Here is a 25,486-nt window from a genome sequence, read left to right as displayed (position 1 = left end):
AGAAAATCTTGATAAAACTTGTTCTGATATTTGTTTTAGCAGGATAATGTGAAGTACCTTCAACCAAGGCGGATCCGCCATTTACTGATGGGACTGATTCCAAGACCCATGAATATTCTAAGTAGACGAGGGAAAGGTAGTTGTATGTTACCAATAAGTCATTTCAAAAAATACTTTTCTTTCATAATAGAGTGAACAATATATTTTATAAACCTAGAGCTGCCTATCAAATATGAGATAAAAGATGATATGTGTGATGTGGTACTAAGGTAAATATTTTATAGAGTTTCAATGACATTTCAAATTTATAATGTTGAAATAAGATCTGAACTATATCTATATGGTGAGATATTTATATTAGAAATTTTATAAGATAAGTACTTAGAAAGAAGAGAGGAAATTAAAGAATAGGAAAATAGAGTATAATGGAGAGCATGAAAGTAAGTTTGACAGGTATAAATAATGGGAAGTTGAAAATAAAATAATTGATGGAAGCTTTAAGTGTGCAATGAATATAAATGATGTTTTAAACCACAAATTTGTCAAAAATGAATCTGAATTATTTTCCTTTTCTTTTTATATTTTCTTCTTCTGGAGTCTAGCTAACATCTTAAATAATGGTCTTAAACAGTTTTGTTTTACTTATAGGCATAGGTGAAGATATTTAGTCAGGCTTGCGCAAATCTTAGCAAACAACTCTACTCACACATTAATGAAAGGTCCAAGTGTATACTGATAACAATGCTCATGCCAGTCTTTTATCTCTGGGATTTTAAGTTCTATAAATTGTTGGTGGAGGGGATCCTTGCAGGTGAAGTTGATGGCATGAAAACAATTTTCAGAGAGCTGTAAATGAAAATCCTTAGGCTAAGATTCCATGGGGTCTCAGCTAAAATCCCACTTCCTACTCCTTCCTGCTCTCTTCCAAGTTCATGGCTATCTCACCAACAAGATTGCCTAATCATCACCTAAACATGATGACACCTATCGATATGCTAAAGCACATGTGGGAAAAGACTAAGATCATACGTCAAACTAATGTATAATAATCTTAAAACAAAAAAATTGTAAAAGTTCATCCTTGAATAATCAGTATTCATCATTCTTTAGATCATAATTATCTATCCCTAACAAGTTAATATGTAAAATTTTATTAGAAATACAAATTGTGTTTCCTTTTCATAAGCATGTATCACTGCTAAAGGACAATTTTACCTTATACTCCTTCACACCTATGTTGATCAGAAACAAAACATATGTACAAAGTACATGGAACATGTAGTCATACAATTATCATATACAAATGTGAATATTTGTTAAACTCCATAACACAAGTTTATTCATTTATACAACTTTTGTGCACAATAAATTATACTTTTCTTTTAAATTATTAACATCAGTTTTCAATTTCTAAATTATGGACCAAAAACGTGATTTGATAGATTATTATAATAATGGAACTATTTGTTGCAAAGGTTCCATTAAAGAAATAAACTTTTATCTTTTGACATTCACAATCAAGCCAATTATTAGGATTTTGAATACAAAGCACTTTTCCCTTCATCTATCAGCTGTTCAGTTTGTACATGGTCCTTTTTCTATTTCAGTTAAAGTTATCAGAATTTTCAGTTTATTAAAATCATATTCTCAAAGGTAAAAAGGAATTATTTTCCTCTCAAATCCAAATCTAAAATAACCATTTATAAGTGAATTGCAAAGAATGGCTTTCATAATTTCTGTGTACATATATATAACAGTTGTTTTACATTTTAATCACTATAAATTTTCCTAATTTTTTCTAGATTCTCACAAGAAATGTACTCCATGTAAGGTAAATATTTTTATTTTCTCCACATTAATTTCATCGTATTTTATGGAGTATAATTTAACTTCCAAATGTCTTGTCTCAAATCTCATCCAGAATCCCACTGAAATAAAAGAGTTTGACCCAAATGCAAAATTGGAAAGACAGGAAATAAAAACTTTGACACCAGGTAACTTTGCAAAATTATTCTGGAAAGAATTTTTTATTTAATATTTTAATGATGACATTAACATGAAGATTGTAACTTTTTCACATAAGTATTTCAGGCTTCTATTTTGATAATGTAAGTTATTAATTTAGACATTAGTTTTTTCTTTAATTTTTATGGTTAAATTTTTTCGTTAATTTTATTTATTTCCTTTACATCCTGATGACAGTCTCCCCTCTCTCCTCTCTTCTCAGCTTCTCCCTCCACTCCCCTTCTCTGAGGAGAAATAAAGAAGGATATGGGGGGACGTGGAGAGAAGCATTTTAACATCTGAAATGGAAAGAGTGTTCTCATTTTTTTTTTACTTAATTGTCCTCCAAATGTGAAAAATGATTTGTCCTAAATAACAAAGATGTCAATTTGAATGATGTCTAACCACAGTATTTGCAATCTATGAAAATGTTTTATAAATAAGTACATTTTTAGGTATTTCTTTTTTATTTCTATAGCTAATATTCCAACCCCAAATACCCATATTTATTATATCTACTGGAGTTAATTTAAAAAGTGTAAAATTTCCCATAGTATAAAAATACCATTTCATAAATTTTCAATTTTGTATATATACTAGCCTGAAAACAAAGCACTTTAGGATCTCAGGTGTTTGAAGATAACTTTAGCAACAAAAGCAAGATCCCTTCATATTCTTTATTTTCTTTTTATTGAAAATAGATTCTTCAATAAAATGTACTCATTAGAATTGTCCTTTCTCCAAATCTTCCCAGATATCCCCTCCTTGCCATGTATGCAAATCTACGAACTTTCTTGCTTTCTATCATTAGAAAACAAAAAAAATACTTATAAATTATAGAAAACAAAACAAAAATAGGATAGAACCAACCAAACAAACAAACCTGAATAAGACAAAAGAAACAAATGAACAGGAAAACCAAGAGTCAAGACAACAATGACAGAAGAAGCACATATACACGTACAGACATATTGGCACACACTAAAATCCCATAAAACACACACACACACACACACACACACACACAAAACCCTCAAACCATAGCATATAAGCAGGAGGCTTATAATATAAAAATAAAAATAAAAATAAAATCAAAGCATTATGCCCTACCATTAGGAGTTGTTTGAATATGTATGAGAATCCATTAGAAAGAATTAATTTTATTCGTGAGTGGTTGTTAATTGGAGGTAACTTCTGGGTTAGCAGCAGTGGCTAGTGTCTACTCTGTCTGCTGGTACCCCATCTGGTGCAGACCCATTTAGGTCTCTGCATGTTGCATAGACCTTCTCAGTTCACTTGTGTAGGTCCTGCTGTTTTTAGGACCAGTTCTCTTAGCCTGCTAACCTGTTCCCTTAGCCATTTCCTCTGGCTAACATTCTTTCTGCTTCTTCTTCCACATGGTTTCCTGAGTGTGTCCAATGAATGTTCCAAGGCCTCTTACTCTCTGCATAATGGCTGGCTGTAGTTTCTCTCTTTGTTCCCATCTGCTGTAGGAAAAAAAATTCTGATGACGGTTGAGCAAGAATTTATCAATGAGTATAGAAGAATTCTATTAGACGTCATTTGATTGCTACATTCCTTTTAATATTTTTTCTTAGTTTATGTCCCTGGCCTGTCTAATTTTAGGTTTTGACCCATGAGAGAGGTATCAGGATGGATTTCATCTCATGATGTTGGCCTTAAATCCAATTAAATTGATTGTTTACTTCCACAAGCTTTGTGCCACTATTACACTAGCCAATCTTCCATGAGTATCACCATTGTACTTTTCAGGGTTTGTAGTTGGGGTAGTGTTCACATTTCTCTCTCCCTTGCCAGTGCTAAGAGTATTTTCTAGTACCATGAACACTAGCTATTACCTACTTCATGCATGGGCTTTGATTTTTTTAACCCATTTATTGAATGTATTTAATAGATCGTGAAATCAACTATATGTCAACAAATTGCATTATAAAATATAAATATGTAAAATAGTTGACCCTTTATGGATCTTGTCATCAAAAACTACTCCCTGAATACGAATCAAAATGTCATATGTAATAAATTATTCATAAAATAACTTAATTACTACTTATTCTTACCTGTTGCATTTCCCTTTTGTATGAATTAATCATCATTTCTTGGAGTTGCTGATTATATTTTACTGAATACTTCTTTTACTCTTACCATTCATGCTTCACATTGTCCGATCTGCCTAAGATCCTTTACAAGTTTCAACTCAATCTGTCCTTAGTATATCATCCCTAAAACTTTTCATAGCTTTTAATCTTCAGCACCTTACATTTAACAGGACCTCAACTGCTACTGAGAATAAGAAACAGCAAATTTTACTCAAAGATGACTGGAAAGGTGTAATCTACCTGTGCAGGAGTAAAAGGGACAGACTTGTAAACAAAGTTAAGGTGGTAAACCTAAAGTAGAAAAATGAGAATAGCCATTCACTTAATTCAAAAGAGATACCTAGCATTCTACAAAAGATAATGAAGGAAAACCTGTGAAAGTCAAATGGACCTTAAAAGAAGCAAGAAAAGTTTTCACTAGAGGGAACAAGTGAATGAAAACTATGTATAAACAGGAAGACAGGAGAATAACTCAAATGCTTGCAATGCTGTTTAAATGCTTCTGTTTCAAAGTATTGAATACTATACATGTGAATTCATATGTATATATATGTATATGACTTCTTATATTTAATTTTATTTTTAAAATTAAAAATAAGAATCATGCTCATATATGTCAGGTGGATATAAGTGTGACTAAATCCTTTTTCAGTTCTATTTACCTAAAACCAAAAAATATTTTGTGTTTCTCAAAAGAGTGTATTAAAGTTTTAGATAATCAGAAATATCTCCTAACATAATGATGTCAGATAAAGATAAATAAGCTGGGCTGAAATACTCAAATATGGAAATAAAAACAGGATTTATTATTGCAGATTTAAAAATATTTAACTATCCTTACAATATGCTGCTTCCTTTAATGTCATTTGTGGTATAACTAAGATGTTTATTAATTATGAACAGTGATGCTAGAAGATGACCAAAACCTGTGCGATGACAGCAAAAATAACCATCCATTGGTATGTAAACAGTCAACTTAAAAGTCTAACATAAATGTGTTTTCTTTTTTCAAAAACAATGTGATGTAAATCAAATTATGTTTTAAAACTTCTCAGTGGGGAAAATAGGCTATAATTTCATAATGTATTATACATGTCATTAAATGATAAATGTTTCCTTCTTAAAGGGCTATAGTTACTCTTGAGGCACAAACAATAAACTTTACGGTAGGTAACAACTAAGGACTCTGCTAGAGTCTCTGCTCTGTGAGTTCAGGGGTTCTGTTCATGGAGATGCAGGGTCAAATGTCCATCAAACAAGGACAATTACAATTGAAAACTGTGTAAAAACCATGAAGTACCAAGAGATGCTAAAATCTCATCATGCTGTATGCTCCTCATTTATTTTTACTGTGCCAGTGTTTCTACTGGCATATGTTCTGACAAACAAACTTATTTCTACACATATTACCTTTTACACAAAAGTAAGCAAAAAGCAAGTCATTTGAATTTTTCTGTAAAAACATGTTTATTTCTATTAAATTATTTTATCTATTTATATTCCAAGTATTTCCTCCCTTCCTGGTCCCCCTCCCAGAATTCTTCACCTCATGCCCCCCCCTTTGCCTCTGAGGTGTTCCTACACCTAATAACCCACCCATGACCTTCATCTACCTACCCTCACCTCACCATCCCCAGGGTACCCCCCTCCATGGGTTCATCAAGTCTTGACAGGACTAATTGCATATCTCCCACTGAGGCAAAACAAGGCAATCCTCTGATATGTGTGCTGAGGGCCTCAGACCAGTCTGTTAATGCTCTTTGACTGGTGGGTGGTTCAGACTCTGGAAGCTCTGACGGGTGAGGGTAGTTGATACTGTTAGTCTTTCTATGAGGTTGGCACCTCCTTCAGCTGCTTCAGTCCTTCCCCCTAACTCTTCTATAGGGGTCACCGACCTCAGTCCAGTAGTTGGCTGTATCTCCATATGTCTTTATCAGGTGCTGGTAGAGCCTCTCAGAGGACAGCCAGGCTAGGCTCCAGTCTGCAAGCACAAATTATCTCAGGGTTTGGATGGGATAGATCCCAAATTGGGCCAGTAACAGGATGGCCTTTCCTTTAGTCTGTACTCCAGTTTTTTCCCTGCATTATTTTTTTACACAGGAACAATTCTGGGTCAAAAATCTTAAAGGTAGTTGGCTTGATCCATCCCTCCACTGGGTGCCCAGTCTAAAAATTGGGATGTTTTCTTCAGGTTCCATCTCCCCACTGGTGGGCATTTCAGCTAAGGTTATCCCCAATGAATCCTAGGAGCCTCTCATATCCAAGGACTCTGGGGCTTTCAAGAACTTTTCCCCTGCCCACCCTCTGCAGCTACATATTTTCATTCCTTCTCCCGAGCCTCTGAGCTTCCTTCCTGTCTCCCCTATACCTGATCTTGAAACCCCCCTTTTCCCTCCTCCTCCCTTCTCTTACCCAGGTCCCTCTTTCCCTCTGCCACCAGTCATTTTCTATCTTCTAAGTAAAACTGAAGCATAGTCACTTGGGCTTTCCTTCCTGTTAATGTTCATATGGTCTGTGAGTTGTATCATGGGTATTCTGTACTTTTTGGCTAATATCCATTTATCAGTAAGTACATACCATGTATGTCTTTTGGGTCTCAGGTAACTCACTCAGGATTGTATTTTCTAGTTCCATCCATTTGACTACAAAGTTTATAATGTCCTTGCTTTTAATAGCTGAATAGTACTCTATTATGTAAATTAACTATATTTTCTTTATTCATTCTTCATTTGAGGGATACCTATGTTGTTTCTAGCTTCTGGCTATCATGAATAAAGCTGCTATGAAGATAGTGGAGCACATGTCCTTGTAGAAGGATAGAGTAGTTTTTGGGTATATGCTCAAGAGTGGTACAGTTGGGTCTTCAGGTAGAACTATTGCCAATTTTCTGAGGAACCACCAGATTGACTTCCAGAGTGATGGTACCAGTTTACAATACCCCTAAACAGTATAGGAGTGTTCCTCCTTCTCGACTGCCTGGATAGCACGTGATATCACTTAAGGTTTTGATCTTAGATATTCTGATTGGTGTATGGAATCTTAGGGCAATTTTGATTTCCATTTTCCTGATCACTATGGACTTTGAACATTTCTTTAAGTTCTTCTTGGCCATTAGAGATTCCTCTACTGAAAATTCTCTGTTTAGCTCTGTACCCCATTTGTAAATTAGAAGAAATTAGCTATTTCTGCTGTATGGCTTTGTTTGTAAATTCTGATACATGTGGTTTCATCACTTTAACACATTAAAGTTTTGGCTAAAAGTTTGAGGTAAAACTCCAAAATAGAAAACTAAATTGTAATGTATGTAGAATTAAGGACAGAAAAAAAATTGGAAGGCATGCTTAAAGTAGAAATGTATTCAGCTCCCCAACTTTTTCAAAGAACATCAAATTGTGTTGTCAGCTACACTGTTTAAAGTTGGTAATTTGGTGAATTTTATAGATGGATTCTGAAGCTAAGATAGGTGTGTCTATTATATAAGTTATACAGGAGTTAGAAATATTAGTTACCAAAACACACACTGAGTTTTCCCTCTCATGTAAGGGAAAGCTCAAAAGGAGGAGAGTCCTATATAGCAATTAAAAATAAAATATTTTCACTCAGATATAAATGAAACACAATCTGCCATACTTCCCATTCTATCTTTTGGGAAACTAAGCACAAAAAGGTTTTATGAAGTAAATTCATATAATTCAACAATCAACTCACAAAGACTACTGGGAGGGGCTCTTTATAATGAAAAAGACTGATACCCTTTGTATTCAACTCTTATTAAAGGTTGAAGCAACCAGGAAGAAATGCACAAGCAATGAAACAGAAGATGTGACTCAATCCTACTATGGCTGTGCATTAGCTGCTACTGCTCATGATGTTTCTACTGCTTCTGTTGTTGCTGCTATTGTTGCAGCATCTGTTGTTGCTACAGCTGCTCCTGCCGCTGCAGTTGCTGCTGCTTCTGCTGCTATAGCTGCAGTTGTTGCTGCTGCTGCGCCTGCTGCTGCTGCGGTTGCTTCTGCCACTGCAGCTATTGATGCTCTTGCTAATGTTGCTCCTGGGGCTGCACCTGACAGTTCTGCTGTACCCGTTGCTGCTGCAACTGCTGCCACTGCTGCTGCTGTTCCTGCTGCAACTGCCGCTGGTGCCCCAGATGCTGCCCCTGCTGTGGTTGCTGCTGCTGCCGCTGCAGGTGCTGCTGCTGCTGCGGTGACTTCATTGGCCGCTGCTTCTCTCACTGCTGTTTCTTCTGCTGCTTCTGTTGCTGCTGTGGTTGCTGTTGCTGTCACTGCAGAGGCTGGTTCCGATGCTCCCACTGTTGCTCCTGCTTCTGCTGCTGTTGCTGCTGTTGCTGCTGCTACTGGTCCTGCAACTGCAGCTGCTCTCGTGGCTTCTGTTGCTGCTGCTGCTGCTGCTGTCACCCCTTGTGTTCTGCCTGCTGCTCCAGAGTCCGCTGCAGCCCCTTCTACAGTTGCTGCTGCAACTGCAGCTGCTGCTGCAGTTGTTACTCATGCTGCTGCTTCACCTGCTGTAGCTGCTGCTGCTGCTGCAGCAGCTGCTGCTGCTGTTGCTGTTCCTACAGGTACTACTGCTGCTGTTGCAGCTGTTGCTTCTTCTGATATTCCTACTGCTGCACCTGTTGCTGTTGCCACCTCTACAAAAGGAAGAATCAGTCTACAAAAAAAGCATGTGGAGGAGGGAAAGCAGCAATCTCCTGTTGAGGAAGCAGAGGAGCAAGATGGGTAAGACCAGGAAGATTTGATAGTAGGTATTGTTTCCGCCTTTCAAATAAATTATAATTTGTGAGAATGTGCGTACCTAACAGATATGGTTTATCTAGGGATAATCTTGAATGGACAGCCAAAAAAAAAAAAAAATCAACCAACCACCATAGCAAAATATACAACCATAAATAATAAAATTAGATAACATTGTTTTCAATTAATATTTACGCATTTTGTTTAGAAGATAATAACAATGACTGCCAATTTTAAGGAAAAATTATTTACAGACTAGTGTGCATATCAATTTTGAATCATAATTTAGTAGCAGTGATAGACACATTTCAAAGATATCACTTTTTAGTTTTAAGAATTTAACTTTTGAAAATGGGTTATTTTAAAACAGAAAAACATTACTTTTAAGCACAAGCATGTACATGCTGACAATATATATTATATGTGTTAGGCTTAGTAGAAAAGTTGACATGTTATACATATTAAACTCAGTTGAAGAATATTTAGTATAATGACTTTTTATGTAGGAACATGTAAACAAAACAAGGATATTTATTCAGTCATCATCAAGTTATAGAGTTTTACTTAAAATAATCATCAGTAAGGAATTAAATTATTATACTCACATAAAAATATAGTACATGAACATTTAAAGATGAGTTTCAATAGATAGTGGACTTATTATTTCACAATTAAAAGGTGCTATAAACATCCACTTTAATAACATGTTTCAAGCAAATTTTGTTGTAATACTTCAACATCTGGAGAATTGTGAAAAGAAGTTGCTTGCTAGAATTCTATTTCCTTTTGTTTTTTTCTATATTCTTTGCTTTCATTCCAAATGATTTTCCCTTTCCCGGCTCCCCCCTCCACAAAAGTCCCCTAAGGCCTCTTCCCTCTGCCAGTTCTCTGATCTACCCCACTCCTACTTCTCTGTCCTGGTACTGCCCTACAATGCTGGAACAAACCTTTTCAGGATCAGGGACCTCTCCTTCCTTCTTCTTGGGAGTCATTTGATATGTGAATTGTGTCTTGGGTACTCAGAGCTTCTGAACTATATTCACTTATCAGTGATTGCATTCCATGTGTGCTCTTTTGTGATTGGGTTACCTCACTTAGGACATTTTCCAGTTCCAACCATTTGCCTAAAAATCTCATGAATTCATTGTTTTTAATAGCTGAGTAGTATTCATTGTGTAAATATACCACATTTTCTGTATCCATTCCTCCATTGCGATACATCTGGGTTCTTTCCAGCTTCTGGCTATTACAAATAGGGCTGCAATGAACATAGTGGACCATGTGTCCTTATTGCATGCCGGGGAATCCTCTGGGTATATGCTCAGGAGTGGTATTGCAGGGTCCTCTAGAAGTGTTATGGCCAGTTTTCTGAGGAACAGCCAGACTGATTTCCAGAGTTGTACCAACTTGCATTCCCACCAGCAGTGGAGGAGTATTCCTCTTTCTCCACATCCTCGCCAACACCTTCTCTCTCCTGAGTTTTTAATCTTAGCCATTCTGACTAGTGTAACGTGAAATCTCAGGGTTGTTTTATTTCCTAATGAACAGAACTATTAATTGTTAGATCCATCTGTTTCTTCCTAATAATTGTGTGTTGATAATTGAAACCCAAATTAGCATCGGTATTACTTTGAGGATTGTATCCATGGAAAAATGATATTTCAATAAATGTTTCAGTTGTATGTTCTCTGTGAATATGTAGTGCCCTGATTGTGAGTTTACTATCAGACATCAGCATGCTGTGCCCATTTTCTTTGGTTTCTATGCAGTTGGCAGATAGATATCCATTCTTTTTAATCTTGGTCCATGAGTTCCTTTCCCAGTAAGGTCTATTTGTTGGAGTACTCAGATAATTGGATACTTTTGTTAATGCACTAAGCCAATCTAGGTATCTTTTTTTTTTCATTTTCTTTATGTTCATTCACTTGGCTAGTGCTTTTCTGTGGGTTTCTCAGTATTCGTTCAAACCTCTTACAAAGCACCTTCAAACACAAGATAAGGCTGCAAGTCTGGAAAGCTCTATACAAGAACTATGTGAATAATAGTTTAAGAAAATTGAAGGCCGGATCGCCGTGTGTCCCACAGCTGGAATAAGTAGTTGAAGACTAGGTGGTTTTCCTCTTCTTGGCAGATGGCCGCTCAAATGCATCTTGTACCCCTGCTACCTTTTGTGTAAAGACTTTTGTGTTCTGGGCACTATCTTGGCCCCATGTTGTGTCAAACGAAGTGATAGCTTGATCCACAAGGTGGTGTACTTGCTGTGACCAGACCGTCCAAAATTCTTGACTGCATGACTTTTGGAAGAATGGTTTTGCTGAAATGGTCCTCAAGAGTAGGTGCATTAAAATCTCTCTTGGATATTTCTTCATCCTCATCATCAAGAAGGCATCTTGGTGATAATACTTTTATAAAACTCTTATATTTGCCTTTAACTGCTTTGTTGGTAATGACTTTGCCATTTGCCGGAAGGTCAGGAAACCTTTCTTCCTCAATCAGGTTTCTCATGCATTCAATGTCTGCGTCTTCCTTTTCAAGAGTTTCTTGGTCTTCTCTCTGCTGCTTGATTATTTTGAGTTCTTGGACTTTCCAAGCCACCTCCAACTCCTCCTCCTCCCCATCTCCTTCTCCTCCCTCTTCCTCATCCTCCTCTTCCTCCTCCTTCTCCTTTTCATCCTCAGTTTTGAGTGTGTCCAGGACAACAAGTGAAGGTTTGTTCTCCTCCTTCTCTCTCTTGGTCTCTTCTTCTACAATCTTGAGTACGTACTTGTGCCTCTCCTCTGCCATGCACTTTGCTTCTTGTTCTAGTTCCTTCTGTCTTAACGCTTCAGCTCCCTTTCTTGAACTGTCACCGAATCCTTTTTTCGAATGAAGACAGGCTTAAGTCAAGACCCAATTTCATCTTCACTGTGTGTTTATTCCTCACACTCAGACTCTGACTCAGACTTCTCCCCAGAGCGCCTTCATCTTCCACTTCCATGACTTCCATCTCTTCATTTTTTCTCTCTCTTGTGCTAGCTTATGCATCCTGCTGAGGCACCGCTCTATGTTTTTCACCATCAATTCCTTCCCCTCCCTCACTGCTCTCCTATTACTCCTTACTCTTTCTCTTACTACTTCAGGTTCCACTTCTTTTCTGTGTGGAGCCAATCTCTCTTCCACATCTTCACTAATGTGGTTCTGTAAATGCTGAAGGCTGGGGTCGCTGGAGGTCTCCTCCTCCTGTTCCTCAGGCTCTGCTTCTTGTTCCTTGGCTTTCTTAATGAACTGAAATACTTCATCCTCTTCATCTGAGGACTCCATAGGGGCATAATCTGGTCTCTTTCTGGACACGTAACGTTTTACCTTCATGTTTTCCATTGAAATCTCACAGTCTGTACTCCAACTCCCCAGCAATGGTAGGCAGCAGCTGTGAATAGAAGTCCGAGAATCTAGAAGTTTCTCAGTCCCACAAGGCAAGCAGGTGAAGAAGAGACCAATCTAGGTATCTTTACTAGGCTCATTATTGGCTCATTATTTGGGATCCTCGTGTTTCCTGAGGACTGCCGTCTCATTGCATGGTTTTCTGGTGTGTTGCCTTATCACTGGTTTCCTTCACTGTCTCCAGTCAGTACCAAGAGCTTTGCTGATTTCTCTCATTTGGACACAATGCATTTGTTCCCAGCTCTTTGTTCAGATATTGTTCTCATGATTCCCATGATATTTATTCTTTCCTGTGTTCCATAATTGGGATGCTTTCTCTTTCCTACATGTAGAGTATTTATTTAACTATATTGTGCTGTGTTGGCCTAGTGATAAAGAACTGTTTCTTATCTGTCTTGAAACATTCTATTAACTGTAGATTTAAAAATCACTTTTTCTTGATAGAGCAGCATTAAATAAAAGTTTCATGTCATGAAATATTTCATGTTTTCCTGTTTAATAGGTTTACTTAAGAGGAATTGGATTTTTTATTATATTTTTGTCTTAGTAAATTGTTTTTTTTCCTTAGACCTTTCTTAAAGTTTCTTTTTAATTGAAGAGGAATCACGTGCCTCTCCCTACTTCTTTTCCTCCCTCTCAGTCCATTAGAAATCCAACCCAGAGCTTCCCTGCCATATCCCCAGCACTCATACGTTGATGGCCCTGTTTTATTTGGTTATTATTTGTGTGTGTGTGTGTGTGTGTGTGTGTGTGTGTGCGTGTGTGTGTGTGTGTGTGCTTAATATAATTTGCTTATTCTGTTTTTTTTCTTGTGTGTGTATGTGATATCATGTCTGACTACCCAGCATTGGACAACCAAATGGAGGCTTGCTTATCCTTGGTAGAAGCTAACTCTCTTCATCCCAACAGTCATTAGTTGTCAATAGGTTTTGTTGCTGTTGTTGCTTGTTGTTTGTTTTGTGTAGGTGTGACACACAGGGAAATTTTCCCCTCTCCACATTAATATCCAATGATATTTCCAGCATTCTAGTCTAATTTATGCAAGACATGTCTAGAGTTGTTGGCAGCCGAATCCCTGGTATTTTGACTCTTAAACTTGATGTTCCCTCTCCTAAGTTGTTTCCTGAGCCACAGATACAGGAACTATGACGTAGATGTGTCCATTGAAGTTGGCTTCAGCAAACCTATTGCTATATACATTGTGTCTAGTTGGTTTTCTGTGATGGTCTCTTTATTTTGTAAGGAGAAGTTTCTTGGATGAGGTATGGTAATTAAACCTATCTGTGGGTTAGGGATAAGCTAGAATTTTGTAAAGAATTGTGCTGGCCTATATAAGTTGCACCAGTATTTGGTTGTGTAAGTTTCTCACTAGTCCCAGGAAACTGGCTAGATTTCTAGGAAGAGGTATGACTTCCCTCCTGCAGAATATATTGTAAGTCTAAGTAAGATACCTGTTGATTAATACTGACCTGTGAATGACACTTATTAAACATTTATGCATATCTTGAAATAGTGGTATTTGTCATGGTGGATAGGTATTGTACATAAGTGGGGCTGTTTAAGGGTCTCCATCCTTTGGGTTCTTGCATACTATACTCAGGAACCTTGAGAATGAGATCACAAAAGACTGCTGCTTGCTAGCAACGTGTGCATGACACTTATTGTGCACTTATCGTGAAATGGTGGCGTTTGCCATATTTTGTAGGTGTTGTAGCTGGCTAGGGCTGTTTAATGGCTGCCCTTCTTTGGGACCTTATGTTCTAGTTTCAGGAAATATGAAAGTTAAGCCACAGTTAGCTGTTGTTTGCTAGCAAGAGGTGAATGCCACTCAACACTAATGCATGTCTAAAAATTCTGGTATTTGTGGTGCTGTACCTAGGTAAGGTTGTAAATTGTTCCATCCTTTGGGAGCTTACATACTAACTTCAAGAGCCATGAAAGTTAGACCACAGGAAAGGAGTTTTCATGTCAGATTAAACTCAAATGATCGGGATCTTCGGTCCTAAGTGTAAGATGTCTTCTGCAATATGGGCCCACACTCAATTCTTGTCAGGCAACTAAGGGCTACATCAATAATATATATTTGGACTCATTTGGACTATCTAGACCAACCTTATGAAAGGAGGGTGTCTCGTGCCTAGTACTCAGGTTTTGGTTAATTTTTGTTTTATGTAGAGGGAATTGTCAGCCTAAGTCCTTAACTTCCTTTAAATATGTAACTTAATCAGACAACCTTTGGATTATTCACCCTGTCTCTCATTCCCTGTAGGTATTGATGCCTTTCCATTTTCACAATGGAGCACTTCACGATTTGCCATTTCCAAACTCGTATAATGTCCACTCTCTATTCTTTTCCTTGGCTCTTACTCCCTCTATTGCCCTATTGCATTTTCTTCATTTTTGTGGTTATAACATGTTTTATTCTCACATCTTAGTATCTATAGCTAGGAACCAGAGATGAGAAAGGTATATAGGATTTGTCCATCTGAGTCTGGTTTATTTCACTATTATCTAACTTTTTGCAGATACAGCTATTTAACAGCAAATTTCTTTAAGATTGAACAGTACTTTATTGTTTTTGTGCTAAAATTTCATTATTCATCAACATGTTAAATGGCATTTAGAATATACTCAATCAAGGAGATGAAAGACATCTATAATAACAAATTTTAAACCTTCAATGAAAGACTCTCGAAAACAAACATTCTATGGTTATAAAGTGTTAAAATTAAATGATCAGTTTTACCTAAAGTTAGTCCAGTAGAACAAAATTGAAAACCCAGGTCATTTTAATTACTTGGTATTTGACAAAAAATGACAAAAACATAAGCTAGAAGAAGTAATATTCAACAAATTATGCTGAGATAACTGGATGTCCAAACACAGAAGAAAAAAATACAAACCACATCTCTCACATTGCATGCACACATACAAAAAATAAGAACAAAAACAAAACAAAACAAAAGTCTCCAAGTGGATCAAAGATATAACTGTGAAAGTTGAATACTGAAACTGCTAGAAAACAAAACATAACATTTGTATTACTATGCATGAATAGTTGTAGGAAAAACCTTTCTGAATAGCACTCCATTTGCCTAAATATAAAGACCAAAATCTAACTTTATGAAATTTAAATGCTTCTGCACAGCTAAATAAACCATCAGCTTGGTAAAGAAGCCCACAGAATGTAAAAGAATCTTTGACAGGTATACATTTAGAAAAGAATTGAATAATATCCAGCATATATAAAAGACATAAAAAAGAAAGGATGAAAATTCCAGAGGATCCATTTTAAAAAAATCAAATAGGCATTAAATCTAAATAGAGAGTACTCAAACAAAGAAAAGTATAATTAAATAAATTTCAAAAATATTCATCATCCCTTACAACTGAGTAATGCAAATCAAAAGTGTGAAGGGTATCTGCAAACATTACAACTGAGTAATAGTCCATCTAAACAAGAAGGAAATCATGGAAGCTCTGGATGAATTCCACCCTAAAAACATCTATTTAATGGCTGATTCTATTTTCTTCAGGATTATAGGTATAGACTGTTTATTTGATTTTTATTTAGCTTTCAAAAGTGATATCAAAGAAATAATTTTGTTTAGAGCTTCTACTTTTTGTAGTACATACAGGTGTTTGATGTAAGACATAATGATTCTATGGATTTCCTTGGTATCTTTTGTTATACCCTCTATTCATTCCTGATTTTGTTAATTTGGATATTCTTTCTATATGTTTTAGTATGTCTATCTTGTTGATGTTCTCAAAGCACCAGATCATTGTTTCTTTGATTCTTTTTTTTCTTTTTTCTTTTGGTTATTTATCTATTTACACTCCAGATTTTATTGCTGCCCTGGTCCATCCTCTGAATATTCCACAGCCCATAACTCCTCTCCACTTCCCAGTCTCCATGAGAATGTACCCACCCCCACCCAACCAGACCTCTAAACTGCCTGGGGCCTCCAGTCTCTTGAGAGTAAGGTGCATCTTCTCAGACTGAACCCAGATCTGGCAGTCCTCTGCTGTATATATGTTGGGGCTTCACATCAGCTAGTATTTGCTGCCTGTTTGGTGGCCCACTGTTTGAGAGTTCTCTGGGGTCCAGGTTAATTGAGACTGTTCATCCTCCTCCTCAGCTTCTTGCAGCCTTTTCCTAATTCAACCACAGAAGTCAGCAGCTTCTGTCCACTAGGTGGGTACAAATATCTGACTCTTTCCACTGCTTGTTGTGTTTCCCGGACTGTGGTCTTTGTATTCTCTGTATATCTTTCTTTTTCTTTTAAATCCATCCCTTATTTTTATATTTTTCCTGTCATCTACTCCTCCTGGGTGTGTTGGCTTCTGTTTGTTCTAGAGCTTTAATATATGTTGTTAAGTCACTACTATGAGTTCTTTCTAATTTCTTTATGGAAGTACTTAGTATGAACTTTCTTGACTATGCTCTATTATTTCTCAGTTTACTTTCTGCCTCGAAGCCCTGTTCATTGGTAAGAGCCACATATTGAAGTCTCGTAGTATTACTATGTTGTTTACAATATGTGATTTAAGCTTTAGTAATTTTTTTTTTTACAAATGTGGGTGTCCTTGAATTTAGGGCATATATGTTTAGAATTAAGACATCATCTTGATGTATTTTTCTTTTGATGAGTATGAACTTACCTTCTACATCTTTTTTGATTGATTTTGGTTGGAAGTAATAATATTAGATATTGGTTTGGCTACTTCAGTTTGTTTCTTGGGTCAATTTGCATGGAAAACCTCTTACTAGTCCTTTACGTTGAGGTAATGTATACCTTTGATATTGAGAGGTGTTTTTTATATGTATTGAACAATGGACCTGTTTTCACATTCATTCAAATAGTCTATCTTTTTACAGGGGGAATTGAGTCCATTGGTGTTGAGAGATATTAACTAATAATGAGTGTGTGTGTGTGTGTGTGTGTGTGTGTGTGTGTGTGTGTGTTTGGATGTTTTCCCCCTGGATTCCTGTTTCCTCTCTGTCTTCTGTCCTAAGTGGTCTGACAATTTTGGTGAATAGCAACTCTCCAGATCCAGTGCTTGTCTTCTCTGGGGTTTTGTGTTCTGAATGGCCTCTGCAGTCTTGCCTCTAGAACCAGTGCACCCAGGGATCCTGTTGCCAGAGTGGCCTCCAGAAAAGTAGACAGAGTTTAGGTCCAGACATTGGAGTCCATGGAGAAGGGTGCAATTTAAGGCTTTTGGATATATTTTAAGGGAACTTTGACTGGCAAATGCTTGGGGCAGGTTCTTATCTGGTTGTTTCTGGTCCCTACAGGCCTCAGAATGCAGGCAGAGTTGTGGACCAAAATGTAAAGTGCAGGTGACAGGGTAAAGTTTCCTGTTTTGTTTGTTGTTATCTGAAAATGTGTTTTTCTATTTGTAGAATCAAAAAGACAATTTCTACGGAAAAATTTAAGGTACTGTACAAAAATGTATTCAATATATTTTATAAAAGACAACACTGTATTATAAAATACATGCTATATTTGTTTTAAAAGGCAACATTAAAATGCTGGGTGTAATGGCACTCACATGGAATCTCAGCATTCAGGAGACTGAGGGTGGGGCTGTCATGAGCTCTTGACTGGCCTGAACTAATTTGTAAGTTCTAGACAAGCCCAAGATATAAGTTAAAGAACATGCACAACAAGTAAAAGTCTGAATGAAAAGAAAAATACACATTTTAATTGTTTTTTTTTAATTTTTTTATTCAATATATATATATATTTTAATTTATTGATGTATTTATTTACATTTCAAATGATTTCCCCTTTTCTGGACCCCCACTCCCTGAAAGTCCCATTTTTTAATTGTTTAAAGATGTTCTCTTTGAATGTTTAAGAAGGTAACTATTAATAAAATACCTTGGAAAAATAGTTATATTAAATGTATATTTTGTTCTGTTTACATGAAAGGGTGAATTACTACTTTTGTACTTAGTAGTGTTTGTCTTATAGGTCCCAAAGCCAGTAAAATACAAACATGATCCTAATGCCTTGACTCCAGTAACTGAATCATGCTCAGCGAAATGTGAGTTGCTAAAAGTGAATACCTTATTTTTGTTTTAATATTTTTATTTTCTATATTCTTTGTTTACATTCCAAATGATTTCCCATTCCTGGATTCCCCCTCCCCATATGTCCCATAAAACTTCTTTTCTCCATCCCTTCTCCAATCACCTCCCTCCTTTTTCTCTGTCCTTATATTCCCTTCCAATGCTAGATCAATCCTTTCCAGAATAAAGACCCTCTCCATACTTCTTCATGGGAGTCATTTTTTATGCAATTTGTGCCTGGGTTATTCAAGGCTTCTGGGCTAATTAATATCCACTTATCAGCGATTGCATTCCATGTGTATTCTTTTGTGATTGGGTTACTTCACTTAGGATGATATTTTCCAGATCAAACCATTTGCCTAAAAATTTTGTGAATTCATTGTTTCTAATTGCTGAGTAGTATTCCATTGTGTAAATATACCACATTTTCTGTATCCATTACTCCTTTGAGGGGCATCTGGCTTCTTTCCAGCTTCTGGATATTATAAATAAGGCTGCTATGAACATAATGGAGCATGTGTCTTTATTGCATGCTGGGGAATCCTTTGGGTATATACCCAGGAGAGATATAGCAGGGTCTTCCGGAAGGGTCATGTCCAGTTTTCTGAGGAACCTCCAGACTGATTTCCAAAGTGGTTGTACCATCTTACAGCCCCACAAGCAGTGGAGGAGTGTTCCTCTTTCTCCACATCCTCACCAACACCTGCTGTCTCCTGAGTTTTTGACCTTAGCCATTCTGACTGGTGTAAGGTGAAATCTCAGGGTTGTTTGATCTGTATTTCCCTAATGACTAATGATGTTGAGCACTTCTTAAGGTGCCTCTCGGCCATATGAATTTCTTCAGGTGAAAATTCTTGCTTTAGATCTGTACCCCATTTTTTAATAGGGTTATTTGGTTCCCTGGGGTCTAACTTCTTGAGTTCTTTGTATATATTGGATATTAGCCCTCTATCAGATGTGGGGTTGGTGAATATCCTTTCCCAATTTGATGGTTGCCATTTTGTCCTTTTAACAGTGTCCACTTGATGGTGTTATTTGCCTTACAGAAACTTAGTAATTTTATGAGGTCCCATTTGTCAATTCTTGATCTTAGAGCATAAGCTATTGGTGATCTGTTCAGGAACTTCCCCCCCCCCCCCCGACCCGTGCCCATGTCCTCTAGGGTCTTCCCCAGTTTTTTTCTATTAGTTTCAGTGTGTCTGGGTTTACATGGAGGTCCTTGATCCACTTGGAGTGAAGTTTAGTACATGGAGATAAGAATGGATCAATTTGCATTCTTCTGCATGCTGACCTCCAATTGAATCAGCACCATTTGTTGAAAAGACTATCTTTTTTCCACTGGATGCTTTCAGCTCCTTTGTCGAAGATCAAGTGACCATAGGTGTGTGGATTCATTTCTGGATCTTCAATTCTATTACATTGGTCCACTTGTCTGTCACTGTGCCAATACCATGCAGTTTTTAACACTATTGCTCTGTAGTATTACTTGAAGTCAGGGACACTGATTCCCCCAGAATTTCTTTTGTTGTTGAGAATAGTTTTAGCTATCCTGGGTTTCTTGTTATTCCAGATGAATTTGAGAATTGCTTTTTCTAACTCTGTGAAGAACTGAGTTGGGATTTTGATGGGGATTGCATTGAATCTGTAGATTGCTTTTGGCAAGATGGCCATTTTAACTATATTAATCCTACCAATCCACGAGCATGGCAGATTTTTCCATTTTCTGAGGTCTTCTCGATTTCCTTCTTCAGAGACCTGAAGTTCTTGTCCTATAGATCTTTCACTTGTTTGGTTAGAGTCACACCAAGATACTTTATATTGTTTGTGGCTATTTTGAAGGGTGTCATTTCCCTAACTTCTTTCTCAGCCTGCTTATCCTTTGAGTATAGGAAGGCAACTGATTTGTTTGAGTTGGTTTTATAACCAGCCACTCTGCTGAAGTTGTTTATCAGCTGTAGGAGTTCTCTGGTGGAGTTTGTGGGGTCACTTAAGTAGACTATGATGTCATCTGCAATTAGTGATAATTTGACTTCTTCCTTTCCAATTTGTATCCCTTTGACCTCCTTATTTTGTCTAATTGCTCTAGCTAGAACTTCAAGTACTATAAAAGATATGGAGAGTGAGGACAGCCTTGTCTAGTCCCTGATTTTAGTGGGATTGCTTCAAGTTTCTCTCCATTTAGTTTGATGTTGGCTACCAGTTTGCTGTATATTGCTTTAACGATGTTTAGGTATGGGCCTTCAATTACTGTTCTTTCCAAGACTTTTAGCATGAAAGGATGCTGGATTTTGTCAAATGCTTTTTCTGCATCTAATGAGTTGATCATATTTTTTTTTCTTTGAGTTTGTTTATGTAGTGGATAGATTGATGGATTTCCTTATATTGAACTATCCCTGTGTCCCTGGGATGAAGCTACTTGATCATGGTGGATGATCATTTTGATGTGTTCTTGGATTCGGTTGGCCAGAATTTTATTAAGTATTTTTGCATCAATATTCATAAGAGAAATTGGCCTGAAGTTCTCTTTCTTTGTTGGATCTTTGTGTGGTTTTGGTATCAGCGTAATTGTGGCTTCATAGAAAGAGTTGGGTAGAGTTCTTTCTGTTTCTATTTTGTAGAATAGTTTGAAGAGTATTGGTGTTAGGTCTTCTATGAAGGTCTAATAGAACTCTGCACTGAAGCCTTCTGGTCCCGTGCTTTTTTTGGCTGGGAGACTTTCTATGACCCTTTTTATTTCTTCAGGTGTTATGGGACTGTTTAGTTGATCTATTTGATCCTGATTTAGTTTAGGTGTCGTATATCTGTCTAGGAAACTGTCCATTTCCAGGACATGCTGGTAAAGGAGAATTGGGTTCAGATGTTGTCATATTGCCTTGATTTCTGTTAGTGAAATTCCTGCATTTGCCTTTTGCCATCTAGTTCTCACTGGTGTTAGTTGGTCTTGTCAATGCTGGACTCACCAGTGCAAGCTGCTTCTTCCCAGGTGGCCTCTGGTGCACAGCTTACCTCCTGCATTGTCTGGAGACAGGGTGCTGTTGCCCAGGCTGTTCAGATCCCAAAGTAGACACCTGAAGGCTCCTGTCAGGGCCTGCTGGATTCACCAGAGCACACTGACTTCTCCCAGCTGGCCTCCGGGAAGCCCCTCTTGCCTCTTGCAGGACCTGGAGATGTGGAGTTGCTGCCCAGGCTGATCTGGATCTGGAAGCCGAGTGATCTGAGGGCTCCTGCCAGAGGCCTCAGGAGTAGAACCTAAGCTCCATGCCACAGGAGCAAGCTGTGCACTCCCAGACTGCCTCTGGGTGCACACCAGGTCTCCCTCACTTCCTGGAGACTGAGTGCTGTGACCCAGGCTGTTCAGATCCCAAAGCAGACACCTGAAGCCTCCTGCCGGGGCCCACTGGGTTCACCAGAGCACACTGACTTCTCCCAACCGGCCTTTCGGAACGCAAATACCTTATTTTAATTAAGTGGCATATAATAACACCACATGATTATAAGGTTACTTATGAATTGCAATATTTAAGCACACATGCTTGGTACTGCCAATGGAACCCTGATGAGTTCTTATGCTATTTATATCAGAATTTTATTTGAATTAAACTAAAATGAAGAGAGCTTGCACTCTTGGCCAAAGTGGTAGAATCAGCCATTGCTGACTCTGCTTTTTCCCTGTGACTTCACACTTATGAGGTCATGTTATTGTTATCTCCATATAGACTATAGCAATAAACCTAGAATCCTTTTCCTTGCTAACCAACCTGCTGAGACTTTCATCATATTTCTAGGTATTTCTATATATTTTCAAAGAATTGAACTTTGATCATGTCTGTCTCTTGTTTAAAAGTGAGTTGTCACTTAAAGTTCTAGAATGTGAAATATTTCACTCCTCTAACTTTATCTTGTATCTGTTCCAGGTACTATCTTATATATAACTCTTGTGACAGGAAATTTCATTTTTTTATAGTTTAGCAAAGTATTAATGTATTTCAAAGTGTATACGTTTAATGGTTTTGATGTATGTTTCTCACACATTTAATCTACACATCAATATAATGAATATACACATCTTAGTGAAGGTTTCATAGCAGTGAAGAGACTCCAGGACCAAAGCAACCTTTATAAAGAGCAACATTTAATTGGGACTGGCAAACAATTTCAGAATTTCAATCCATTATCATCATGGTAGGGTCCAGGCAGACAGGTTGCTGGAGAGAGAGCCACAAGCTCTACATCTTAATTCAAAAGCAGTCAGAAAGGGTTTTCCAAAAACATTGGTGGAGTTTGAACATAGGATCTCAAAGCCATTTGCACAGTGACATATTTTCTCCAATAAGGTTACATCTCCCAAGAGTGCCACTTCTCATGGACCCAGCATATTCAAACCACTGCAACAACACATTACTTGCAATAGTTTCCTTATACCAATTGCTGTCCTTTATTAGGACACACATCCAAGAAAAGAAATTAAGTTTCTCACATCCCATGGAGGATACCCTATGACATCAAACTTACTAAATAAACATAATCCCTAACTACATCCTAAATACTCGTCCTTATATGCACGGGTAATGATAGTCCATATTCATCAACATAGAAATTTCTCCTTTTGGAAGATAAAGTACTACAGCCAATCAGAATGCATAGTTTCAAAACTCAGTCCCAAAGGATATATCTGTAAAATAAGTCCCATTACTAATGTACAGGGAACATTGAGGAAGAGGGAACAAAAATAGTTTAACAGCCAAAGAATCAGGTGTATATGTGGGGCTTGCTGTCAGATTGTTTCCTAGTTATGTTAGAAGCTATACCGTTAAAGTCTCACTTTGAGGCATTACTAGAGTGAGATTTTAATGGAATTCTGTTATGAAATCTAGTGACCACAGATTTCCCTGGTGTTTGCAGATAACTTCCCAGTAGAGCACTTTTGATTCTTCAGAGAGTATAGCAAGAGTACAACTATACTCTTGGTTGCTGTAATGGTATTTCATGTGGCCTGTACCTGGTTCAGGCTCTATCAATTCAAATTTATTTTATTGTTTCCCATTCACATGCATAGCTGTATAAGATCTTCCCAACATCCTGTGAATTATGAAGTCATCCAGTCAGCCAATAGACATGCTTCCTGCCATTATGTAAACATTGCTGTAGCTCCATATAAACTTTTCAGGTGTGTCCCCCTTAGACTCAAGTATTATCTGGCATATTTATGGTCATTACTGTGCTAAATATTTGAGTGATCCCTTTGTAAATTCCTGTTTTTTTTCTCTGTATTTTTCTGTCCTCTGGACTGTTTAATGCTGTTAACCAGTCATCACCATACTCTATGGAGCCTGAGAGACTGTTTGGCATGGAACCTAATACTGTAAAAGTATTAGGGATGTCAACCACAACCACAGAGTTGTTTTGTTTGTGGCAGGCTCTTGCCATGCAGCTCCAGATAACTACAAACTCATAGTATTTCTGCCTCACCTTCTTCTGTGCTGAGACAAATACAGGAAGCTTGCCTGGTCTTCATTTAATTTTCTTTATTTCTTGATCTTGAATGGTCCATATTTCTCTACCATAGATAGAAATAGATTATTCAAACTTCAGCATATTCTCTGGATTGGCATGGATTCTTCTTACTTTTTATGTGGTACTTCTTACTCACCTTTTGTTTCTGTGCTCAGCTACTGTTTCTCTGGGAACACTTCCAGTGCATGGCACAAATTAATTCTATTAGTTGATAAGAAAACTATTACAATATTTATTAGAAATCCTAGTGGGCATGTCTGTCATATCTACTATACTTTAAGTTGAGTAATACTGGCGATCTAGTCTGTTCTTTGTCCAGAACTTAGTATAAAGCATCCTGTTTTACTATAGAATGTGATTATTATATTTATTTCTCTGTTTTCTCCTTGATGCAGATCTTGGTAGCCCCTTAAAAAGTGCACCTGCCTTTGACTCATATAAAGAGTTATTAGAACTTAAAGAAATCAATGTTCAAATACTCACAGAAAAAAATAAAGTGGAAAATGAATTATCTGAAGTAAAAGAAGAGAATTCACAGTTAGAGAAAAAAATTGTAAGAAAGAATGAAAGAATCTGTACTCTGAGGTATAATAATTTATTGTTTCATAGAAACACTCTTGTTTATATTGAGAATTGGAAAGGTGTTTTGTGATTTCTTAGTTTATTTTTGCCATTTTGGAAATGAGATACTTTTATCATTGATGGGAAGAAGAAATTGTTAGAAATAATAAAATCATAATATGATGATTCATACCTGAAATACATCTTTCTCATACATAGAAAGCAGAATATAAATGCCATTCATAATCCCACTGCAATGTTCATATTTCCTATCACATTGAAATATCTGTATTTAAACAAGTAGAATTTTATGGGACATTTTGTTATACATTACAAGTAATTCTATAATAAACATTATTGAGATAAATAATTTTCTCTATTTCTAATTGTTTACAATGAATGTATTTCCCACGTAGAAATATGTTATAACTTGTATAAATTTAAACATTCTTTTGATGAATATTTCTGAATTATTTTCAAGAAAACTCATCATCATTCATAGAAAAGATCATGATGCAGTGTCTTAGTCAGTGTTCTATTACTGTGAAGAGACACTATGACAGAGCAAGCCCTATAAAAGGAAACATTTAATTTGGGGCTTGCTTGCAATTTAAGAGGCTTAGTCCCCTATCACCATGGTTTTGAACATGATAGCCAGTAGCATGGTGGCATACAGACAGATGATAAAGCAGTATCTGAAACCTGTACATACTGATTTGTAAGAAGAGAGTGAGCCTGGGCCTGGCATGAACTTTTAAAATCTCAAAGTCTACACCCTATGAGACACTTCCTCTGACAAAGCCACACCTATTCCAACAAGGTCACATCTCCTCAAATAGGCCCATTTTTTGTTGACTAATTAATTAGCTTATGGGAGCCATTCTTATTCAAGCCATCACAAGTGGTTATTTTAATTTGCTGACACACTGTAAAAGTTAATATGCATTTTGGCTAAACTTTGTATCAAACCAATACCTTACATGTAGTAGGCATCACTGTACTTTTTAGCCATACTCAAGCAATGGTTGAAATAGGAA

The 25,486-nt window shown here is 36.9% G+C and overlaps 1 protein-coding gene and 1 pseudogene across 1 annotated transcript in view; one reads left to right on the top strand and one right to left on the bottom strand.

The window, feature by feature from the left end:
- LOC127684876 (uncharacterized) overlaps positions 1-25,486 on the top strand; it is a 204,288-nt gene that overhangs the window by 118,771 nt on the left and 60,031 nt on the right. The window contains 8 exon segments of the mRNA XM_052181666.1: positions 43-136; positions 1,803-1,831; positions 1,922-1,994; positions 5,028-5,083; positions 7,902-8,860; positions 17,703-17,736; positions 18,286-18,349; positions 24,284-24,473. Of these exon segments, the coding sequence (XP_052037626.1) occupies positions 43-136; positions 1,803-1,831; positions 1,922-1,994; positions 5,028-5,083; positions 7,902-8,860; positions 17,703-17,736; positions 18,286-18,349; positions 24,284-24,473 (1,499 nt within the window).
- On the bottom strand, positions 10,981-14,196 carry LOC127686427 (microfibrillar-associated protein 1A-like; annotated as a pseudogene).

Source organism: Apodemus sylvaticus, chromosome 5 (genome assembly GCF_947179515.1).
Source record: "Apodemus sylvaticus chromosome 5, mApoSyl1.1, whole genome shotgun sequence".
In the NCBI taxonomy this organism is placed as follows: domain Eukaryota; kingdom Metazoa; phylum Chordata; class Mammalia; order Rodentia; family Muridae; genus Apodemus; species Apodemus sylvaticus.
The sequence above is the reverse complement of the archived record's forward strand: the minus strand, read 5'-3'. Positions and strand labels throughout refer to the sequence as shown.